The sequence below is a fragment of the Chelonoidis abingdonii genome, chromosome 2 (assembly GCF_003597395.2).
Source record: "Chelonoidis abingdonii isolate Lonesome George chromosome 2, CheloAbing_2.0, whole genome shotgun sequence".
Lineage (NCBI taxonomy): Eukaryota > Metazoa > Chordata > Testudines > Testudinidae > Chelonoidis > Chelonoidis abingdonii.
In genome coordinates, this window is record NC_133770.1 from 43,103,256 (window position 1) to 43,128,409 (window position 25,154).

Genomic DNA, 25,154 nt, shown 5'->3' on the forward strand with positions numbered 1-25,154 from the left:
CACACACACACACACACACACACACACACACACACACACACACACACACACACACACACACACACACACACACAGAGAAATCAACAAGACCATGAGCGTTGATTTTATCTGGAGTATTGCATTTAAGGTCTCCAGCTCTGCAGGATATTTTGAAGTTGTCAAGCGACCTAGCAGTGCAGTAATTTCAGGCCAGATCCTGCCGATCTTATCAGTGAAAACTTCCACTTTATTCAATTCTTTTGAGACTGACAAGTGAAGTAGTGGCTAACTCTGGCAATTATTATTTTGCAAAGCAATTTGGTTCTTGTTAAAAAATCTGATTTATAGCCATAAATTGATTCAAATTAAAGTTTAAGATCAACTGGCAACTGCTAACACAGTCCCTACCTTGACTACTTTGCCAACTAAAGGCCTAATTCACCACTGCATTATTGCAGTTTTATGACAATGTAACTACATTGATTTCACGGGCATAAAACTGGAATAACATAGTAGTGAACCAGGCTATAAAGTGAAATATTCTGTGACCATGTTCACTGTACTAGATTACTAATTGCTGAAGCAAGACCTGGTTTTCTCACATATCTCCATAGCATCTTTCTTTCACTGTCACCCTCAATGACAACAAGATCTCCAAAATTCTTCTTGCAAAACTCCCGGGCTTTTTCCATGGGAACACTTTCTGTGCTGAAATAATACTGCCTGTCTTCTTGTATAATCCATCCATCATCTGTGATTTTATATTCTGTAAAGTAAATAATGAGGCTATATTTATTGCCCCTCTCATACATATTATTCTCATTATAATTATTAAAATACATTACTAAAAAAACTGACTGGGACTAGGAGGCTCCGTTGGTTCAGGATTTACTTTTGCTCCTGTAAAATAAAATAAAACCACATGTAATACATCTCATAGCCATGTAGCACAACCTCTTGCTCCCCCCGCCCCTGTACTCAAGTTTATATGGTAAAGTTTAAAGCAAACATTTCTGCTCCAAAGCACTAGATTACAGTCATTCTTCATGTATACACAATACACTGCAAGTTCCTTTTAAATGTGTGTCAAATTGAATTAGAACTGTTTTGAGACGCACGGAGCATAGCAGATGCTTGTCCCGCTCTGCAAAAGCTTCTATGCCTCTTTTTTGTATTGATTTTGTATACAAACTAGTGTGTGCAGTGGAAGATAAGAGGCAGACTAGGCACAATCCATTAACAGGTGTTACTAGGTTTAATATTTTTCAGATAATTTTTTTTCATTGAAAAATGGCCTTTTCTCTCAATTTTTGTTAAAAAAATTGATAACTTCTTAATACTTTTTTTTAATAAAAAACCATGATGACATTTTTCATTGACTGAAACTGGGTTTTCAGAAAATGAAAGATGTTAACCATTTAGATAAAGTTTTTGATAAAACTTTCATTTGAAAAATGTTGTGAAAATATGCTTTACAACAGGTCCATTTCAAATGCTGTAAAATGGAAACAAATTTGATTTTTTTTGTGAAATTTTTCAGTTCATGCATAGTACCAGCTGAAAAAAAAACTATCACAATATATTGCAGTGGAGTTTAACACTTTCCTGATAATTTCTCAGTAGCATAAAAGGCAGGCCACAGGCACTCTCTGAGCCTTATTAGTCATACCATGGATTTTCCTGGTAGCTGGCACTACAGAAAATGACTTTCCATGACACTTGATGTCTCTCTGTCATCTTTTTTTAGTCATTTTCCTTGCTGAGTAAATAGAATCTCAAAAGTGTTAACCTTTTAGTGAAATTTCCTACTGAATTTCCCAGAAATTTCTTTACCCATCATAGGCAGATCTTTCTGGTCTAACTTCTTCTCTTATTCATCTGAAATGTGACCTTCACTCTATGCTCTCCCTAAAAATAGACTGCGATGAGGCAATTGCTGGAGCAGTCACTGAAATACTTAAAATTTGCTATGTATGCTGCTTCTAGAACTTGAAGTTTACTTGATTTGGAGCTTTTGGGGCTTGATGCCACAAGAAAACAAAATTCCTTAATAAAGGTGTCCTCATGCCAGCCATCCAAAATTTGAGTTCAACACATTCAGGACACATTTGTTAAGGTCATCCTAATTCTGGATATGTTTACCTGTTACCATAAGTTTAAAGCTACTGACCTGGTTTTCTTCAAACTTCATTTGTTTTGAAGATTTCTGAGACTTAAAAATCAAACCATGTTTGAAGGAAATAGGCTCAGTAGCTGAAATAGAAAAATTATACTGCATATGCAGAAAAATCCTACTGCTTATGCACAGTGGCTTTAAAACTATGGAATTGATTTTCTTCAGTTTGGCTTGAAGAATCTCAGATCTCAAAATAGAGATGTGCAAAATAAGCTCAATTTACAATATCTAGCTTCAGTTATCTGGCCAAAAAAGGTTCAATTAGAACATGCAAAGGAGAATCAATTTTTCACATTTTAAAAACAAACAAAAAAAGATTAAATTGATCTGAGAAAAAAAAACTTTCCAATAAACTTAAATCAAACCTCAGAAAATATTAATCCAAAAGGAATTTGTTGGAGAAAAGCATGAACAAATGAAAAGGGAAAATTTGAATTCAATTTGAAATTCAATCTTAAAGCTATCTGTGCCTATGAGAATAAAATGAATGAAATTCAAGAATTACGCTCCCTTCCTTAGTGCATGTAAAAGAGTAAGATAGACTCATGGATATAATACCAGGACACCCTTTAGATAGTCTATATCTCTAAATGTAATGAAGACAGATGAATGAATACCCTCACATTGTTCTTATTTCACTTCTTGCATGTGACATTCTGAAGTCAAAACTTTTTTTAAATTAAACAAAAAATTCATTTCTTCTGTTTTGTTTATTGTTCTTATTTAAAGGTGGAAGTAATTATACCTTTCTTTATTTCACAAATCCAGTCATATACATAGTCACAGTGCCTGTCATTCCATAACATACTGGAATCTCCACTGAGTTCTACACAAAGTTCCATTCCTTGATAATTATTGGGTTCTCCATAGGCCCAGTTTGTATATATCATCTAAAGTGGAAATATAATTGTATTACTATTTTCTTCATAGAAAGAGAAAGTAACTGCTCTGCAGCAGGAAAACCACAAAGACCCAAGTTGGATTTCCAATGTCAAGCTGGAAAATAAAGCTGGTCAGAAAAATGAAATTTCTATTCAGTGGAAAATTCTGAACATTTCAAAATGTGTTCACATTCTGAATTGGGATGAAAAGTTAAAATGTCTAAATTTCTTGCAGAGGGGACATTTCCTCCCCCCACCCCCCCCAAATTTTTTTTTTCAGAAACATCAAAACATTTTGAGAACATATTTTGTTTTGATAAGGTAAAATGTTTTGGTTTTATGACATTGAAATATGATAATACATTAAATAAAATATAACAACTTGAATATTTAATACAAGTCAAAACAAAATGAGCTGACACAAACTTGAAACAAAACATTTTACCTTATTGAAACAAAACAAAAATCTAAACAATTCTTTTCAGAAAGACAAGGTGGGTAAGGTTATACCTTTCATTGACCCAACTTCTGTTGGTGAGAGAGAGAAGCTTTAGAGCTTACTCAGAGCTCTTCTTCAGATTCTTTTCAACATGTTTTCCAGCTTAAATTGCATTGAAATCAAAATATAACCCATAAAATATTTAAATGTCAACAAACTCACATTTTCAAAATGAAAAATGTTCTGTTAAATTTCTTTCTTTTTTTTTAAACCACTTCTACTGGAAAATACACCCACAGTGCCAAATTCACTACAGTTGCTTCAGTTTTACACCTTGGCTTCAACAGAGTTACACTGGCATACAAATAGTATGACCTATCGAGTGCGGAGCTCTGCAGGATCAGGTTCTAAATTAGCTCCGGAAAAGGGTAAATTGACAAGACCTAAGCTATTTTCTGTTACATTTTATTCATTTTAATTTTTACAGAACATAAGGGCAAAGGGACAGCAATCAATGGCTCTAGGTGTTACAGACAGTATTTTAAACTATCATTATTATATTTTACAACTACACCAATTTCACCAAGCCTTTATCACCACAAATGGACAGGCAAAAACAGACGTTAAAAAAAAAAAAAATCTCCTTTCTGTAGGCAAGTCAGAGCAATTTCTCTTTTGTGACTATACCTCTGTGTACATAGACAACCCTTATGCTCATATTAGTCACTTTTACTCTTCATTTTTTATTTTAAACATATTTTACAATAAAAAAATAGTGTGTTGTACACAAAATCTGGCTACAGGATAGCTATTTATTAGCCATGGCAGCTTAACAGGGGTTCAGGAATATGATTAGGAATAAAATTATTTTTTAAAAAAAGCATGAGGATTACAGAATCAGAAAGAAAAGACAAATGTGGAAAAACTAAATCACTCACTGGAGACCCATCACTCCATGCAAATCCATCATCAGGATTCAAATAATATAAACCTATCCAGAATTTCTGATTATAGTATCCATTTTCCCTAAAACATAAGATATACAGACAGAGGCAAATTAACAGGTATTTAGCAGTTAATGCATGCACATAGGGTGCTAGTGGGATTTTCAAAAGTGTCTAAATGATGTTAGACTTTCAATAAAAATTTAGGCCATCTACTCTGCTTAGCTGCTGTTGAAAATTCTTATTAGTGTGTACTTGCACCTTTTAGGCAACGCTAAATACTTGTAAAATGGCTCATTGGCTGAGATTTACCTAGTAAACTGTTAATGTCGTCAACTCCCCCATTGGGTGTTTTGACTTGTTGTTTTCTGTTATTCCTAGGCCTCGTCCCTCCTTCCTCCCGACCCTGCCCAAATTGGGAAGAAGCCCGAATCAATAAAGTACTTTACCTTATTTGACTGGAAGCACCTGTCTGCCGGTCAAACGGTCCTGAATGGATGGGTTTCACCCAGTCCATCAGAACCTTTGGAATAGCACCACATGAATAGATCAAGACTACCATAAAATCCACATATCCCAGGTCTTGGATCAGACCACTAGTCACCTGCCCCCACATGCTCTGTTGGTTTTTCTTTTAATGAGCTGAGGATGATGAGGCACCAAAACACACATCTCTCTCTAACACAGGAGTGACCACACTTACTATACTTGTAGTTCTCATATTTCCAGAAATATGCAGTTCGTGTATCAAGTATTTATAATGTAAATATCATTGTTGGGTTTTATTGCTATTAATTATTTCAAAAGAATCAATTGCTACAAACTTGTCTTGCCCAATAAAACCAACAACACAACAGAAGCAGAAAAGGGAATTTTTTATTTAATCAGGTAAAATGCAGGTTTTGCATGTAAACTTATTGAAACCTCAAGAATTGTTTATGCTGGGATATGTTATCATAGATTCTAAGACCTCGACTGAAGGGACCTCAAGAGGTCATCGATCATGCCTCCTGCACTCAGGCAGGACCCACAATACTGGCTGACCATCCCTGATAGCAATTTATCTAACCCACTTTTAAATTCCCAGAGATGGAAGATTCCAAAAGTCCCTAGGCAAATTATTCCAGTGTTTAACCACCCTGACAGTAGAATTCTTTTCTAATGTCCAACCTACACCTCACTTTTGTCAGTTTAGCCCATTGCTTTGTTCTATCATTAGAGGCCTAAGAGGAAGAATTTTTCCTTCTCTTATGAACCCTTCTTGAATACCTGAAACCCTACTATCATGTCCCTCTGCTGTCTTTCTCTTTTCCGAACCAAACAAACCAATTCTTTCAGCCTTCTTATAGGTATGTTCTCTAGACCTTTAATCATCCTGTTGGCATCCTCTGGACAACCTCTCCAATTTCCAATCTTCTTGAAATGCTGCCAGAACTGGACACAATACTCGAGATTGGGCCTAACAGCACCGGATACGACGAGAAGACTTCTCGGTCTTGCTCACAACACATCTGTTAAATGCTTCCAGAAACATGTTTGCTTGTTTTGGCAACAGCATCACATGTTGGACTCAATTTATCTTGTGGTCCACTATAACTCCGAGATCCCTTTCTGCTATTATCCTTCCTAGACAGTCTCTTCCCATTCTGTATGTGTGAAACTGATTGTTCCTTCCTAAGTGGAGCACTTTGCATTTGTCTTTATTAAACTTCACCCTATTTACCTCAGACCATTTCTCTAATTTGTCCAGATCATTTTGAATTATGACCCTATCCTCCAAAGCAGTTGCAATTACTCTCAGTTTGGTATCATCTGCAAACTTAATAAAGCGTACTTTCTATGCCAATATCTAAGTCGTTGATTAAGATATTGAACAGAGCCGGTCCCAAAACAGATCCCTGCAGAATCCCACTTGTTATACCTTTCCAGTAGGACTGGGAATTATGCATAATGATCATTAATGAAAGTAATGTTGGTAAAATAGTGTCCTAATGGAAAGTTAAAATGGTCTCTAAAATTGCTTCTGGAAGTTGCACACACAACTTCCACGTGCAGTAAAGTAGAAGACTGAGTAACTATCCTATCTGCATCCACAAAGTGTTCTAAAGCCTGCTGACATCAATGATAAGGCTTTGACTTCAATGACCTTTGAATCAGGTCCAGAGCTCTAACCTGCGCATGCAAAATTTACAAACATAATTTAAGGGCTCATTGAAAATTTGGCCAATACTACTTGATTTCGGTGTTTTGGAATACATGAGGATTGTTTTCAGAAACTGTTACTAGAAAAACCTGTTTTGTGATGTGCACGCTGCTTTTCTTAAAAAATACATTTGATCACATTGATAATGTATTACTATGTTATTAGTTCCTTTACTAGAGACCATGTAACTGCATTCACATTCCCTGCATAGGAGCAAAGCTGTCTGAAATCGTTTCGACTACCTGGTTAGTTAGAGCTAGGGAACAATAAAAACCTTGACCAGTTTTATGTGAACATTTTCCTCCCTCTTCATAAATTTTCATAGGTTGTATCAAATTACCTCTGTGACAATTTTATAAATTCCAAAATAATATGTAGACAAAAGTACACCAATTCATTAATTCATTCAACTTTTGGAATCCCTAACTGATTGCAAATATTACAATTCTAAAATATTTTAAATTGGATGACAAATATTGTACCAAAGTATGAATATTTAGCTGAAACCAACTATTGCAGGAAGGATCAAAAGGCATTTATTTTACTCATTTAATGGATAAAGTGAAAAAATAATCATAATATAGATAGATACTCACGCAATGGAACGCCAAACAACATATTGTTCCTCTTTACCATTAATGGTGGCCAGATCTCCTCCTATAGCTCTACAATAACCTTGAGATTCCAACCAGGTTTTCTTTTGATCTCTTGAAAAAAGCTAATGAGAGTATATTTTACAATCAGAGATGCTCTGTACAAATTATAGAATCAAAACCCATGAGCTATTTCCCCTATGGTATGATGTCATACAATCTAACAAATCAAAAAGCAGACAGTATAAAATTTAAAATGCGTTATACAGATTACAGAATGCCTTGAGCACAGAATCTGTTTCTCTTTACATGAGACATTTGAGCCACAGCTAGCAGAGGACACTGGTGAGACCAACCTCTACTATAATACAAACAATGAGGAGAAAACAGTTTAAAAATTAATAGGAGTTAGAGATGTGGGAGAAGAAAAGTCAGGTTTGAACACCAACGGTAAGAAGAGAGGAGAGCAGTTTCGAGCCTCTCTCGCCTATTGTGTATTGTTAAATAGTTGCTGCTGTCTGCATTTCAGTGATGGGTGAGGTGATCCCTACTTACAGCTTGTAAATCCTGTTTACAAAACACTCAGAGATCCTTTCAGGATGGAGAGAAAATGTAGACATGTCTAGTCTGCACGGAAGTCATTCTTGTTTAAGTTCTTCTTTGCACTTCTGTGTTTCAAACATGTACAGAGTGTATATTAATTCAGAATTATTTGCTGTACTTACTTTGAAGCAGAAACTAATACGATTGTTTGAATCCCAACCTTCTGGGCATGTGGGGACAGGAGTTGTTGTTGGAATAGGTGGAGATGTCACTCCCTCAGCCCACTGTTTACACAGAAATTTTGCCTTTTCCTCACATTTCACAACATCCCATAATCCACCAGCAATTCCAGTCCTCATGGCAACACAGCCTGACTTTCTTCCTTTATACATATAAAAAGAAATGAAAACCAAATTGTGCATCATGTAGAACTTCATGAACTTTGAACTCTGTCCTGATATAAACAAATTATATTTCTGCACACATTCAAATGGATAATTTTTCAACTCACAAAGGTCATTCAGTGAATTTGAGGTACATATATGTCTAGTATACTTAGTCAGTACATATCATCCTGTTACCTTTCAGTGGCTGGCCCTAGCAGCTTTACAACCGTCTAGTCTCTGACAACTACAGTTTTCCTCTGAACTTAAGTGGTAGGGGCGTGTGTTTTTGGTGCTACGTACTCAGTTTTGACTGACCCCGGTTTTGGTCCCTTTTGATGACTGCAGTATCTGTATCTATGTAGCCCACCGTTCTTTTGACCATGCCTCGTATGATTTACCAAAGCCAGTGGGCTTTTTTCAACATGCATTAAAAGCATTTGAACATAAAATCTAAGCACAGGATTTTATGAAAAGTAATGCAGAATTTTGTTGGCTATGGGCGTAGCGAATGGTCAGTATGGTGTCCAGCAGCATCTAAGTCCTACTTAAACCCTATTTTTAGAACTTAAGGACGCACAAGCCATTGGGTTGGCCTTCTGCAAAGGGGTGAATTACAACCACGCAGATGGAATTGAATCCATTGAAATATCCTCAGATAACAAAGTGATCTAAATAAATCTGGCGTTTAACAGAACAAGCTGTCCTAGGGAGAGCCTGTTAGCAGGATGGCATGATATTTTCATATTAAAAGACAGGTTTTTAGGATGAACAATTAAGATGCCTTAGCTACTATTTACAAGGCTACTTTTCAATTCTATTTTTTTGGCCCCACTCATTCAGTGCTAGGTTAACCCAAACTAACTATATAACTGGTTAGTGATATTCCCTCCAATAACATACTGATTATGATGGGGTCAAGTACATCACAAGACACCTCACCCCCTATTTCCTATCTAGCATTCACTCTAAGCCACCACACACTACATACTCCATGTCAGCCCAGCCCCAACACTAACTCACTCTTTCCCATTACAATGGCAAATCAGAACCCTGATTTCAATTTAAGCTTTTTCCAAGCTTGTATACAATCCCATTTCAACACTAACCATCAGGCTATCATAATGCAGGCACGCAGATCACTTACACCATTTACACCAAAGTAGCAAACCAAAATTCCTGACAGTGCTACCCTTCAACAAGGAAGCATCTGCAAACTGCCAACTGCTGAACAATCCAGAAGAGGATACAGAATGAATTGTTAAGGGAATTACAAAAAAAAAATCTGTCTAAACACTGAGTAATGCAGTGTGGCCCCTGTACTCCCCAACCAATATTGTGGTGCTGTATATACCTGGCATTTCTGAATTCCAGTGCGTGAATAAGACTGCTTCACCATTGGTCCACTTGAAAGTCCCCTTTTCTTGAATATTTGAAAGACCGATCCAAAAATATTTTTCAGGCCTCAGCCCTGTCAGACTAGTTAGAAAAGCTTGTTCATATCTGCACAAAAAGAAGACACTAGTTAAATTGGTGTTAAACCAATATTTGCACATAGTATGTCATTATCATTTATATTATAAGAGTTATTAAATAAGTGTTTTAGGCATATTTATTTGTACAACACAACAGAATAAAGTGGAATCATTCACAGAGGACATCTGGCATATTTTGAATTTGTAATTTCTCTCACCCTTTTCCTTCTGTGGAGTAAACAAAACTATATGTAGAAGGACTGAAGTAATGTAAACAAGTTAAGGGGAAGAAAGGCACCTAGTGTTATCTTGGTGGAAGAGAGAATTTACAGTAGTTGTATATTTTAAATATTTGGTGCTATATGCAAGACAGCAGTTTCGTATTAACATAATCACAAGTATCTACTCTAGGTTAAGGGTCTGCCATACTACAGAAGAAGTAAACAAAAGTATGCAGTCTAGGGTGGTATTGATGGAAATTAAAATTCACTACTTCAACTAACAATCATGAAAATCAAATCTGTTAACTAGGAACATCATATAAATAATATGCGCTTATGGGGCTGGAAAGATGTAGAAATAAAAGTCAGCTATATGTAAAAGTCAGCAATATATAGAAGGCTTATTGGAATTACAACAGAGATGGGAGTTTTGCAAAATCAAAACATTTAAAAAACATTTACATATTTGTTATTGTTATTAGTTCCAAGACCAGATGAATTTGCCGTTAATTATTTGAATGACAGTTGTACTAGAAATGTGCTATGCACACGTACACACATATAGGAAAATACAATCTATGCCACGTAGAGTTTGCATACAGATCTACTAAGACACTACAGAAACAAATATGAGAAATTCTAAAGGGCACATTGACCAAATATAAGTAAGTTCTGACTTCCCATAGCCTACCCCTTCTGCATTCCTCCAACATGTAATATTGGATATTCTGCATCATCTCCTCATGTAAAATATACTGTATTTGGTTGAACTGTGAAGGACTTTCAGATAGAAATTTCAGATAGAATGTTTGGTTAGTTTGCTCATGTTTTAGAATCCTCTTTATGGGGACTAGGAGCAATTTGATATCAAACAAACAAAAACATGTTTTTGATGTATGGATGGACTACATTGTAAAGAAAATGATTTCACAGGAATGGATTGAGGGCAGCATGGCAGGGCCATTCACACAAAGGCCTGTATAGACCTTGCAGGTTTTTCCACCAGGGCAGGAATAGATTGAATTGGTGGTCCTTAAATATGCTCTGGGAGAATATTGATTACTTTATCACCATTTCTGGGTTGATACATTAACACATGGCTGGCAGAGAGTCATGGAACACTACCTGGGTGGACAAGGCAAGGAGGATGTGAACAGGTTGGTGGCCAAAGTCCTTGGGGTCATAAGACGCTTGGCAATTTCACAAGCTGGGACACCAGAATTATTCAGAAAAGGTAGGGTTCCCCTGCCAGGCTTTGCTGCAGATTTGTTCTGTCTGATACAAAAGGGGGCATTAAGAGATATCTGAGAACCCAACTGGGTTTTGGTGGGAAGGCAGCCAAACTAATTGCTGGCACCTCCTTGTGGCGAGAAGTATACAGTGACCAGATAAACGGCTTGGAAAAGGGCTTAAAAATGAATTGTTTATTAAAGGAATGGAATGAGGGAGGGGAGGTGAAGGGTGGCTGGGGCTCCTATGACTGGTATGGCAGGGAGTCAACCCCCATTTCTTGTAGCCCACCTTAACTCTCCTGCAAGGCAGTGGGTGGATGGTAAGGTCCTGGCAATGAATTGGCTGGGAGACCTAGATAGAAAAAGAGTAGGAGTCCCTTGGGTAATTCCTGAATGAACATGGGGTTACCTGCACTGTATAGTTATCTGCCAGGTAGCCTCAAACATCTAATAATAAAGTTGTGGCCTGATTAAAAGCATATCAGATGTCTCCTGTCCTTTTGGCATAGCCGGAAAATGCTCCGATGACTTTTTTTTCTTTTTCCAAAGTGCAGCTCTACTCCAGAAAAAGTAACTAGGTAAAAATAGCCCTTCTCACTCAGAAGATCTGCTTCCTGTGTGAGATTCAGAGCTTTAGCTATTCATTTGGCAACAAAAATAGGTTTTTTTCAGCTTTTTACTCTTGTAAGCTCAGCAGAGCGAATACGACTCAGACAGAGCAAATGTAATTCTATTTGTGTGTATGTGCATCAGCAACAGAATTGTTTAATAACTTCCAGTCACTTACACCTGTGCAACCTCACTGACAGGAATAGGTTTGCACAGGTGTAAGTGAGGGACTAATTTGCTCTGAAGACTCTATATAATGGTGAATTCAAATTTCATGGTAGTCACCCACCCGTCTCTACAGTGGGCTGACCCACACCCTGGGATTTGGGCACCCACCCACACACATACATATTTTGAGAGGTTCGATATCCCATTCTAATTTTCTGTCTCAAGCCTATCTCTGACTTTGCTAAACACTGGGAATTTTATTTTGATGATCTAGACTATTTTAGGATTTTGAGCCTTCTAAGGTCCTGTAAGCCGCCAGAACAGCAGCCTTTTCCATACCTGTTTTCAACAGTAGTTAGGTAAGCCTGGTTCCTTCCACATGTTTGATTTGCTTCATAAAATGATCCAAATGTATTTGCAATCATGTAACAATGAAAGCCATGTCTTTTCCATCCCTGTCAAAATAAATATTAGGCAATCACACAAGCTTGTTGGCAAAGTGTGATGTAATACTTATTTCTATTCTGTTTTTAAAAAACCGATATAGAACACAAAATTACTGCTAAACCATGGGGCAACTAACGAACAATAAGAATGAAGGGGTCACAATGTGAACAACAAGCAGAAATGGAAAATAAGTTAGCAAAATATTTCCTTGAAATAAGTAGAACATCGGAGTGTTTATTCAGCAGCAAAGTGCTGATTCAATTTTTCCTGTAGGGATATCTCTTTCGTAAAGGACGTTAACAAAAAATAAAAAAAAAATCAAAACTGAGCCAGTGCCGAGCTTCGGGTTATCTTTTCTTTGTCTCCTTATCCAACAGTAAAACTGCCTCGGTTATATGTACAGACTGGACAAGCAAAGTGGAATATTCTATCAGAAATGTTGATGTAGTTCAACACAAAAGCATTGTGGGTCTTCAGAAGCACACAAGACCCAGAAACACTTGGATGTTAAACGTATAATACACATATATAAAAGTATCAACTATTAGATATACATTAATGAAAAACGGTAGACTTATAAAGCTACTTTGACTATAACAAAGCCAGATACTTTACATCTCTGAGTCACATGTAGGATACACAAAATTGTTGATAAATCTTTTTATATCTATTTGTAACTAGGAACAACATCTCTTTATAACATACTGTTTCATGAAACAAAATGTCACACAGAATGAGTTTTTAAAAATTCTTCTGATAAGTCTGTGCTCACCCCTTCTCTCCAGCCTCAGAGTAGCATTACTTCACCTCAAAAAACTTCAAGTTCAATCCTGCAAGGAGAACTTGATTCCAAGGCAGGAAAGTAATAATCTGCTACAGGAACTATAGGTTTGGGGTACTTAAAACAGAGTTGTGAATCATGGGCCAGAAGGCAGTTGGAAGCTAGATCTATTTACTCTTCCAGGTATGCCATATGTCCTACACATTATGAAGACTGTGGAGGCCCTGTGCTCCAGTGAGGCCGATACAGACCAATTTTTGGCTGTCCACCCTTATCCTCACAGTAATCTGCTTTGTACTTAATGTCTCAATCATCCCATGCTTGTTCAACTCACATAACTTATTTTGCACTTACTCTTTGACAGCCTGGATCATTGATCTCCTCTTCTCCACTAGCTTCTGCCAAAGGTTTCCTTTTACAGATGTATGCAAGTTTCTTTTCACAAGCATGATCTGCCCAGTATCCATCCTGAAAATGGCATAATGAAAGAAACTTATCAATGAAGTGGGCCTTTTAGTCTTTCAAAAAATGTCATTACTTCTTTATTATTAATGTTCATGGATATTTATTTTTGTAGTGCTATGAAAGGGGAACATGTAGATCTGTGATTTATTTTAAGTTATTCCATCTACAGCATGAGTAAATAAATCTTGGGTAGCCAGTTTTGACCTACTGAATTTAATGTAGCAAGGAGTCTGGTGGCACCTTAAAGACTAACAGATTAATTTGGGCATTAGCTTGAAGAAGTGGGTTTTTACCCATGAAAACTTATGCCCAAATTAATGTTAGTCTTTAAGATGTCACCAGACTCCTTGTTGTTTTTGTGGATACAAACTAACACAGCTACCCCCTGATACTTGAATTTAATGTAGGTAATTACATGACCAACCCTTTTTAACATGGTCCTTTTCTGGTGTGGATGTATGTGTGTGTATTGTGATACAGCATGGCCAGAGGGCAGCATAAGAGTGTTAGCAGGGGGCCTTATTCCCTGCCAAGGGAGGAAGGTTTGCTTTAGATTAACTAGAACAGCTGTGGCCAATTAGAGCACCTGACTCCAGTTAGCACCTGACTCCAGTCATGGATATAAACCCCTGCTTCAGCTCGACAGGCGTGTGGTAGTTGAGAGAGAAAGGTTGGATTGGAAGCAGAGTGCAGATTGCAGAAGAGAAGAGTTTTGTCCAGAAGAAATAGAAGTTTGAGGAGTGACTGCGGTGGATTGGGAAGCCCAACAGAAACCCTAAGGGTAAGGGGCACCAGGGCTTGATAGAAGTAGACGCGAGAAGCCCTTCACAACTGACGGGTATGAGAGGAAGTAACCCAGGGTAAGAAAACGTAGTCAAAGTGGTTCACCACAACCCCAGGGCCCCTGGGTTGGGACCTGGAGTAGAGGGCGGGCCCAGGTCCCTCCCTCTCCACTCCCCTCCTCCAAGGACACTAGGGGAGAGATTAAGAACTGGTTCAGAGGCAAGCAATATCGCCCTGAACCTACCCCAGAGAAGAGAAAGCGCGAGACCCAGAGAACAGTACTGGCAATTTGCCACAGTATGTATATGCATGTACATATGTGTATATATATAAAATGTCAAGAAATAAAAGTATTCATTCCAATGCTATTTTATATATAATTTCATTCATGTTCAATACTTTGGATGAGATGTACCCATTGCATATATATTTACACGCACACTCACTACACACCTCTGTCTCATTTAGAAACATCTGTCAGCGATAGTGTTGACCAAATATGTATTGGCTAAACAAAATCCTTTTTGATAATTTATGAACTTTAGAGTTGGGTTTTACCTTAATAGCCTTTTTAAATATAGGAGATTCATAAGCAAATATTGAAATATTAATTCCCTAAGCAACAGAGGTGATCCTACAGCTGCCAGTACGACAGTGCTTAGGTATGTAATTCTGCAAATTGAAGGTGTCTTCCAAATGCGTACAAGCTGGATATTTGAGTTACATCTCTCGCCCTCCAAACAGCAGCCTTTTTCTCCCATGTCTTTCACAGAAGCACCATTTTAACAAATATTACTTCTGATAGTGATTTTCCTGCATAAGGCATGGTGATTGGCTGACACTAACAAGGGGTGTCCTACTAGATCATACCAATTGCTAAATGCATGCTATATCTCATTAAATGTAGATGTACAGAAATCATAAGCCCCTGGAATACATAATTTATAAAGCAAGTGCTGATAAATTATGCTATAGTATTGTATATCCTATTGTTAGAATTAGTTTCCAACTTCCTCCTATCCATTATCCCCGGAGGTTACTAACTTTCTGCTAAGCTTATTGAGAGCAGCCATATAAATATGAATGGATTTGGGAAAATATTACAACAGACAACACTACAATGAAGATAAAAAAAGCTTCTGTTGAAATGTTGGAGCTCTGCCATGAAATGTGTTTGTCTCATTAAACTACATCTGTTTTCAGGATGTAGGCTGATATGACAGGATAAAAAAAAAGTACAGTATTCCTCTGCCAGTGCTGTCAGTGGCAAATCTGAACATACAAACATAATTTCATTTGTTTGTTTCCCCAGAGACAGACTTAAAAACATAAAAAATCTCTTAGGTCATTTTTTAAAGGTATAAATGTATTCCAATATTAAGATCCTCCAGCTCAAGACCTGCGAAGACTAGAAGCAAGTGCTGAGATTTCTTTCGTATTTCTTTAGTCCTAGACCTAAGTGGTCTGCCATATATAAGCCATGTGCAGCTTTCAGGACAGCTGGAAAGATGATTCATATTGTATATTTATTTCTCTTCTTTCACCTTTAGCTCCCTCACCAATGGTGGGACATTTTGCAAAATAAAAAGGAGGTTTGGATAGCCTCTGTTTGTCAGAGGGTGGAGACGGATGGCAGGAGAGAGATCACTTGATCATTACCTGTTGGATAATGTCTCTCTGGGACACCTGGCATTGGTCACTGTCAGTAGACAGAATACTGGGCTGGTGGATCTTTGGTCTGACCCAGTATAACCATTCTTACTATTGCTATTTTTTTTTTGCTAATTAAGGTTTTGCTAATTAAGGTTTTGCTATTGAAAATTATTTTTACCTTGATAAATAGGTGAACCTGCAGTGGGTGGTAAGTACAAGTCTTTCACACCATCACAGATCTGGCAAAAAAAATTTTTTGCTGGTGTCATATAGCTGTACCCTGCATGACTATCTCTTATCAAGCAACAGAGTCCTGTGGCACCTTAAAGACTAACAGATGTATTGCATGCGTCTGACGAAGTGGATGTTCACCCACGAAAGCTTATGCTCCGATATATCTGTTAGTCTTTAAGGTGCCACAGGACTCTTTGTTGCTTTTTACAGATCTAGACTAACACAGCTACCCCTCTGATACTATCTCTTACCAGACTCTCTTATCTAAGCTCCTTCTATGTGCTTATCATATTTGTCACTGCAGAAGCTGTACCTCATTTTTCTGGGAGTAGCGCTAACAGGTAGCCCTGATCAAAGCAGCCTGACAATAGTTCTCTGCAATGGTTTGTCTTAATGCACTGAATAATCCCTTTTCTTGCATATATAAATGAACAGGGCACACCGAACAAAGAATTTATAATACATTCATGCAATATATCTGGCCCACATAAGCCCAGGGTCTGGGGTCCGAATGTTTTTCCAGAAAGTCAGGCTCTTTTATTAACAGGATTTTTCCTTAATATATTTTCTTAGTGAAGTTTATAAATCAGTGCAATTTGTTAAGTTATACAGCCTCTGCCCAGTCAAAGCAGAAAAATTCCGGAGTCTTAAACAAATTTATTTATTTTTTCCATTCTCCTGGAAGCCACAGTCACACATGTGTATGTGTCTCATGTATTCTTCTAAGCCCAAATCCATTGGAGACCTACAGAGTAGTAGACTCAGAGTGCTTCATAGCAACACAAGGAGTTAACCTTTGAGAAAAGTCATTGTATGGCCTCTCTTGCCCATTTATTATGAAACTAATGAAAACAACTTCATTGCACATGTAAACACTGACTAGATTCCCCCAAAAGTAACTCTAAAAATCTTTGAGGGAACAAAAGTTACTTCATATAATATTACCCCAATTCCCACGGTCTTGGACAGAAAAATGGATTAAAAAAAAAACGGCTCACATGAGACAGATATAACTGGATTATTTTACCTGTCCTTTCATGACAACACAGTCTTCTTGCATGTTGTTTGCATGGGTCGGTTCGCCACGTAGCCACTTGGTGTATGTCACAGGAGTCCCATCACTCCATTCAAAATACATCTGAACCTTATTGTCATTCAGTCCAATCCACAGCTCATCCGTTGACTCTAAAAATCAAATTAGGAAATTTGCTAATAATCATTCTACACAGTATGAACTTTCAGTTCCATTCTAGAGTGAAGAATTTATGCTCAGGAAGTTTAAGAAACAGCTTCTGGAAATAAGTCTCTGCTTCATAAAACACGCTGACTGTTCTTCACATATCTAATTTTATCAGGAAGGGTCATCCCCCAAAATGGGGAGATAACCTGACTAAAAATAGCTGTGTCTCAGATTTCCTCCAAAATGCTAATTTATCTAAACTAGATTATTAGTTAGTCTCTAAGGTGCCACAAGTACTCCTGTTCTTTTTGTGGATACAGACTAACACAGCTGCTACTCTGAAACCTAGAATTATTTTTAGCTCAGCTTTTCATGTTCAGATTTCTTGTAAATTGCTCCAACCTAAATAGCCTTTCATGAATATCTAAAAATGGCCCTTTTTTTAAAAAAAAAAGCATGTACTTTCCTTATGTTGCTACTCTTCAGTACAAACAATGAGCAAAGCAGAATTGTCCTCATTCTTACAGTTTAAAACAAATATGCATTGTCTTGTAAAGTTGACAGTCAGAATACTCGTCATTTTCCCCAACATACTACAGGTCATTCCTGTTCTTGAGAATACTTTATTCCTACTCCAACTAAAATGTGCAGTAGGAGCTGTTTGGATTTCCCCCTCTTCACATCCCTCCACACCAAGCAAAACTATTTGTCAAGTCATTCACATCTTATCCAGATCCTATCATCTCGTGTAGTATAGATCCAATGACCCCTGTCTTCACTCCAACAATCATGCCAGTCTACCACCTATCAGTCCTTTTTCCCCCACAAACACCTTAATACGTTTCCCCATGCTCCCCTTTATGTGTGGGGAATAGCTGTAAAAATCCACAGTCACCACGTTATTCTTCTTCAGATCTCTCCTATAATTCAACTCAGCCATGATGCCTACAAAATACATGACAATGGCTAGGCATCTGATGCGCTGTGTGACCACTGCTTAGTACACTAATCATGCATTTCTCACTGTTACCTTGTGCTCCCCCTGTCTGTTGTATACACTTGTTGTGACCTGTCATATACACAGACTGCGCTTTAAGGCTTACAACTCTCATGGAGACAAAACAAAAAAAACCCCACACACTTCCATGAGAGTCGTAAGCCTTAAAGCACAGAGGTTCCAGCACTGTATTGGCAGTGTAAACACATTACAGTGCAGAAAGCAATCAACTGGTCTCCAGAAGTGTCCCTTAATCTCTCAAGTGGCCTTTGCTCATTGTTTTGAATTTGGCTGCCCTGGAGACATGTGCCACTCCCCTTTCAAAGCTGTTTCTGACAGCCCTTGCATGCTGTGCCGATCTGCTCTGGGACACAAAGCAAACCATTAGTATGGAATGCTCCTGCTCCTGCTGTTGAACACAGAGGCAGGCGTATGTATGTATGTATGTGTGTGTGAGAAAGAGGAAGATTGCTGTGCAGAGAGCCGGGGATGGAGGCGGGGGGCTGATGTCTGAGTTTCCCCCTTCCCTGCCTCAGGACTTGTTGCTTCCTGCAGCTGTCTGAACTTACAAGACTGCATGCTGACACACTCTCTGTCCCACAAAACATACCATTCCCCATACAATCCCTGTCACACACTCTGCCCTCCTCCCCCCACTTTGCAGCTGGTGATGTAGTAGGATGTCCATGGAATAATGAGATTGGGAAACCTGCATCATGTGATGATGTGCCTGCCCCATGAGGCATTGCAAACCCTTCCCAAAGCATCCTGCAGCCCATTGCACAGTGGGATAGCTACCACAATGCACTGCTCTCTTTGCGATTGCACGAGCTGCTAATGTGGATGCGCTCTACTGTCACAAGGAGCACAATGTGTACACGCAGTAGGGGTTTAATTCCAGCGCTTTAATAAAAGTGGCATAACTTGTTGTGCAGAAACTTGCCAGTGTAGATATACTCCTAGTGATATTACTGACAAAAGAAAAAACTATTAAGGTAGTAACAAAGGGCAGCATTGATTTTTTATCTCAAGCTAAAATTTACCAATGGAACAGTTTTCTGTTGGAAAATGCTGATTTAACTAAATCTAAATGTTTGTCAGGAATATATCAATTTTGTCCTTGTCAAAGAGGAAATTGAGTCTCTTTTCTATCTTCCTTTAGATCTAAAAGCAGACTTCCTTGAGAAGATCTAATCACCCAGCAGGAGTCAACGTGCGCGCACGCACACACACGCTTAAAAGGGAGATTAAACGCCTTTTACATTTCAGAAGAGCATCTGCCAGGGGTAAGAGGAGAAAACTAACATCTGTTTGTGAACCAAAACCAAATGATTCTGTTTAGATTTCCATAGTAGTTGCCTAAACTACTGCCGATTGTGATGGGTGCATTTGAAGTGCCAGGCATAGACAGATTGATAAAATATCCCTATGTTACAAATGAGAAAATAGAGGCAGACAGAGATTAAATAACTTTCCCCAAGATGCACAGTGAATACGTGGCAGATCTGGTAGCAGACCTCAGATCTTCTGACTTTCTGTCCTGTCCACATTAATCAACAGACATTGCTTCCTCTCACCTACTTCCACATGTTGATAGTAAAGATCTCACTCTCTGAAAAGATGGAAGTTATTTGCATCAACTCTGGGTGGAGAAAAGAGACCAGGAAGGGACTGAGGAATAAGATGTTGAGTCTGATGTAATTAACGACTGCACACTGCAAACAATTTATCACGGCTTCTAAACTAAAATTTTGTTATCTATAAATAATTATACTTTTGCTTCCAACATTTTGAGATTTAACAAACAACTTTTCACCCATTTTTGTACAGGATAAATTTCTGAAGCACATTCTCTTCCTTTTAACAACAGGTAAAAGCAAAATTTTGGGACAAAAATTCTGCTCTCACTAACAGCAGCCTAAATCTGGAATACCCCTACTGACTTCACGGTTTCCCTGAATTACACCTTGCAAGTAAATGAAAGCAGAATCTGAATGTTTTTCCATACAGGCCCCTCAGCTGGGATCTTACCACCCCCTCCCCAACCCAAGGAGAGTTAAGGTGGCTATACAGATAGGAGATTGGCTCCCTGCTGTGGCAGTCATCGGAGCCCCGAACACCACCCCACCTTTTGCTCCTATAACCAACACCTCCACTTTAAGTCCTTTACCAAACCATTTATCTGGTCATTGCATGAGCAGTGCATGACTCCTCCATTTGAGGAGGCTGGGTGTGCCCAGACCATGGCCCTGCCTCAAGGCCAACCGCTGCTCAGCCTCCTTCTCCCAAAGTCCCGTCTACGCTCCACTCACGGCCCTGCTCAGCCCCCTCCCGGCAAGGCCCCCCCAGCCTGCTGTTCATGCCTCTTCACCCCCTCCCAGAAGTCCCCATGCAGGCAGAGCAGGGATGGGAAGAGGCAGGAGGAGGACAGGGCCTTGGGGCAAAGCATGGGGGGGCGTCAGCCGGGGTTCCCTTTTGGCAGTGGCACACCCCAAAGGTGACAGGCCAGCTGTTTGGGGAGGCTTAGCCTCCCATGGCCTCTTATGCCAATCACCCAGGGGTCACTGTATCTCTTCCCTATTGATTACCTGTGCTGGACACCTGCCCCACATTTAGAGAATAAGTTGCAATTCTCGTCCCTGCTCACCATAACAAAGCCATCCCTGAACCCGCTGTGGGGAAGGTGAACAACACCTCACTCCACCTACACCAAACTGGAGGTGAGGGGAAAATTCCATCCCAGCTGCCCTAGAAAGGAAGTTGTGCATGGGTGCCCACAGCAGGGCCTGACCAAACACGGTATTTTGCAACCTTCAAAAGGAGTAATGTTGGGTGCTGCTCTGCTTTGTGCAGGGAAAAGGGGCTTCTTCCATTGAGCTAGTCCCTTTTCAACTCCCCAGTCCTTCAAGTTGCTGGGGGATGAGTCAGCGTCGCTGACCCCTCTCCTTTTGCAGCAGCTTGTGAGCCTCTTTCCTACCCCTGCCCATGGAACGCTATTCCCTCTCCCTCAGCAAGCAGGACAATGTCCTCCCGAGCCTGCATAAGGTGCAGTGCCATCATTTTTTGGCAACATGCCACCAGACACATGTGGAAAGGTCCACCTTTCTGAAAGATTCTACTGGTTTTGTTAGATTTCCCCCTTTTAAAGATAAGGAATCTCTCCGGTACAAGTTGATTCTTTCAAGCTTCTGGAACTTCTGAAGTGCACCCAGTGTACTTGGGGCATTACTAGAAGATTGTTCATATTTCAATATACGTATTTATTAGGCCCTGTAGAAATACTCACTGTACCCAAGCTGCGAGACAATAAAGCTATATTCTTCAACGTTGTGGATACTGGCCAGATCACCATCCTCTTTTCTACATGAAGTTAAGGCATCTTTCCATATTTTGGTGTCTCTTTGAATTATGTAACAATGACCTCCATATGACATCCATTGAGCAGGGCATTTAATAGGCACATTAGTCTCTGAAGGAAAAATGACAATAAAAGATTTCAGACCAGTACAAAAAAAGGAACAGAAAATTACATAAACAACCTCCACTTTTCTTTTTGTCCTTTATGAAGAGCAGCAGGTCTGTCTGGTATTGCTTGCTGAATACACCATAGAAAAATAAAGCACATTCAAGTAAGACTAAAAGCATTTAGCATGTGAAGATAGATAAAAAATACTTCAAAAAAAGGATAAAAGACTGCTAAGGTCCCAAAGACAAACACTGAAAAGTTAGGCAATGACAGAATTAAGGTGGCACAGGCCACCAGACCCCTTGTGCCTATGCATTATAATACAAACTTTAATAATCTGACCCCTCAGTCTTCTTCCTCTATCATTTCTCATCCCTCTGCATTCAGATCAGAATTCTTCCTTCACCTCCATATCTGGACACCAGGAGGGGAAGCACTGTCAGCACAGAGCAGATAGTCTCCCTTCCCTGAGCCTGTGTCCAGCACCACAGCCAGGGCCGACGCTACCATTTAGGCAGCCTAGGCAATCGCCTAGGGTGCCAGGATTATTGAGGGGGCGGCATTTTGCTGGGGAGGCGGCAGGCGGCTCCGGTTGACCTGCCGCAGGCATGCCTGAGGAGGGTCCGTTGGTCCGCGGCTCCAGTGGAGCTGCCGCAGTCATGCCTGCGGATGGTCGGCTGCTCCCACGACTCCGGTGGACCTCCCGCAGGCATGCCTGTGGCAGCTCCACCGGAACCACAGACCAATGGACCCTCCACAGGAATGCCTGCGGCAGCTCCACTGGAGCCACGGGATCGGTGTGGGGGGCGGCGAAATGGTCATGCACCTAGGGTGCGAGAAACCCTGGCGCCAGTCCTGACCACAGAAGCCCCAGGTAGCCAGGAAGAGGAATAGTTATCAAAGTCCTGCTCAGCTCCTGCTATCTCAGGATGGTGCATGCTCAGTCACTTTGTGAGGACTGCTCATGCACAGTCCGGTCAGCATACAGAAGCTGTGTCAGGAGGGTTCAGGTCCAGTGCAGATGGAGAGAGTCTTCCAAGGGTTTAGCTGCTGAAGTCTCTACTAAGCATTTGTGAACTGAATTATTTTGGTGGCTTATAATTTGGCCAAATTTGGGTGAATTTTCACTGGAGTGGCAAAAGGTACATCTTGTGACATTGAGGTAAACAGCTTGCCAAATGTCAAGCCCTGGCTCCAAAGAATGGAGATGCTAGCACTTCTCAATTAAAGGGTTGGAAGACTAGTATTGATGTGTTCAAACCACCACAATTCCTCCTAACCTCATTCTGAGAAGTGGATGGACATTTTACCAGAACCTTCCCAAAAGAAGTCAGCCTGAGGCAGACACCTGGTATGGAAAATTTCCATACAAATGGTTAAAGTCTGGCAAAGTATAAGCAACTGAAAACAGAGTATTATAATGAAAAGTGTTGGGAAACCATAATAGGTGGGGAAAGGCCCCTTACAATTTAAACATATAGAGATTGTAAAGTTCCATACATGGGCAGAGGTTTTTTTTTTTCAAATATTAAAAATAAAATGTTCATATTGTGAAGCTAGTGGATATCATATAACAGAAATTCCTGAGAGAAGTAACATACTGAAGCACTACCTCACCTCTGAGAAGTACTTATATCACAAAGCCCTAATCCTGCAAAAATGCATGTATATAACTTCACTACCACACATAAGCATTTAATAGACTAGCTCCATACATCCGATGAGAGACAGGAGAGCTGGCTCTCCTGCATTAGGAAAGAAAACAACAACAACAACAACAGTTGTTTTAAGAGTATTTTCTAAAGAAGTCCTTCCTCCTTCTTTATTAAAGAAAATTAGAAATAAAAACATTTTTATAGGTCTAAGTTCATTACATGAGGCTGCACTAGGGTACTGCCAGCAATCACCTTGTTGTTTTATAAACCCCATAATACAATTCAGCCTTAGTGGGTTACTCCATCAAAGGTTAGCATACATAGAATATAGCTGCATGGAAAGCCAGCTAGCATACTTCTTGCACAGATATTATAAACTACATATTGGCTTAATAAGCAGCATTACATGGACTAGAACAAGAGCAGAAGTCCTGTAGCACAAAATTCTGTGCACCAAAAATTTCAAGTGTTTCATAATTAAGATCATTGGGGTAGAGAAGAGGATGCATTTGGGTAGATGGATTTAGCACATACCCTGAACATATGTAAACAGGCATCCAAAACTGTGTCAGGTTGCAACTGCACATCCAATTTGAGATATAGAATGATGCTGATTAGCGTGCGGTTGCTCGTGCAATACACACACTTTTACAGGACAACTGCTCAATATAGCATGCACCTTTGGCATATGCCATTAAAAATCTGTCAGGACATGTTTGTAGGAGTAAGGGTCTGGCTTTGAAAAATCTAGCCCTGTATGCATGTCCAATACAATTTTTGGATTCTTCTGTGAACTGTTTGTGTGCTGGTGCTAATGGCTGCCACCAGGTGAGTTTTGGAACTAAAGACAACCACAGACCTCATTATAGCCAATGGGTGTGATAAGCAGTCTTTCAGGCCGTGTAGATGGTGCAGTCAAGGCCCTTTATACAGTATAGCTGGGGGACATGGGGTCACCATTCAAGACACTAGACTGCAAGGCAGGCCACAGCTAAGCCATAAGGATTGAGAGGTTTCTTTGGCTGCAACGTAAGGGCTAGGATGTTGGTTGCAGGTTGTGTGTTGGAGGCAGAAAGCCAGAAGCAGCACCTATGAGTGCAAACCTGAGAAGAAGAAGAAGGGTAGCTTCTTGGGCACAGAATTTGCTGCAGTGCAGACTAGGGGATTTCTGAGCCAGGAAACTACCTGCTGCTGTTTGTTTCTACTCTGTTCAGGGAAACAGAACTTTGTGCACATTCTTTGTAAATGAAGAAGATTATACCAAGAATGCACCTGAATCATATAATCTATTTCTCACCCTAACTGAAACAACTCTGTGAGTTCCTGAACTTCAGATACCTGCTCAGGCCAAAAAGGGCAACAGTACCTAAGACAATCAAATTTTGGACAAGCAAATCAGACACTATGTAGAAGTCCTCATCCCAGATGACACACTACATTTCAACTATTAGAGATGAAAAAGCAAAAGTAGAGAGAACAAAGCTTAACTGCTTAAGATCTTGTCATGCAGGTTAACACAGATGACAAATTATGAAGATGGAATTAATAGTCTCCTGCTGATCCATGCATCAGTGTCAGGAAGCAAACTCTCATCTCAAATGTTTTGAAGCCCTCAGACTTTGCCATACCATTTTTCTTTTTAATTAG

General features: G+C 39.4%; 1 protein-coding gene across 1 annotated transcript in view; it reads right to left on the reverse strand.

Moving 5' to 3' along the window:
* The window catches only part of LOC116826252 (macrophage mannose receptor 1-like), an 88,628-nt gene that overhangs the window by 43,050 nt on the left and 20,424 nt on the right, over window positions 1-25,154 (reverse strand). Inside the window, exons 7-17 of the mRNA XM_032782890.2 lie at window positions 21,673-21,855; window positions 17,237-17,394; window positions 13,429-13,542; window positions 12,186-12,301; window positions 9,496-9,644; window positions 7,941-8,140; window positions 7,219-7,340; window positions 4,414-4,501; window positions 2,901-3,045; window positions 838-879; window positions 582-745 (exon numbers count right to left, since the gene is read on the reverse strand). Of these exons, the coding sequence (XP_032638781.1) occupies window positions 582-745; window positions 838-879; window positions 2,901-3,045; window positions 4,414-4,501; window positions 7,219-7,340; window positions 7,941-8,140; window positions 9,496-9,644; window positions 12,186-12,301; window positions 13,429-13,542; window positions 17,237-17,394; window positions 21,673-21,855 (1,481 nt within the window). The remainder of the gene's footprint in view (window positions 1-581; window positions 746-837; window positions 880-2,900; window positions 3,046-4,413; window positions 4,502-7,218; window positions 7,341-7,940; window positions 8,141-9,495; window positions 9,645-12,185; window positions 12,302-13,428; window positions 13,543-17,236; window positions 17,395-21,672; window positions 21,856-25,154) is intronic.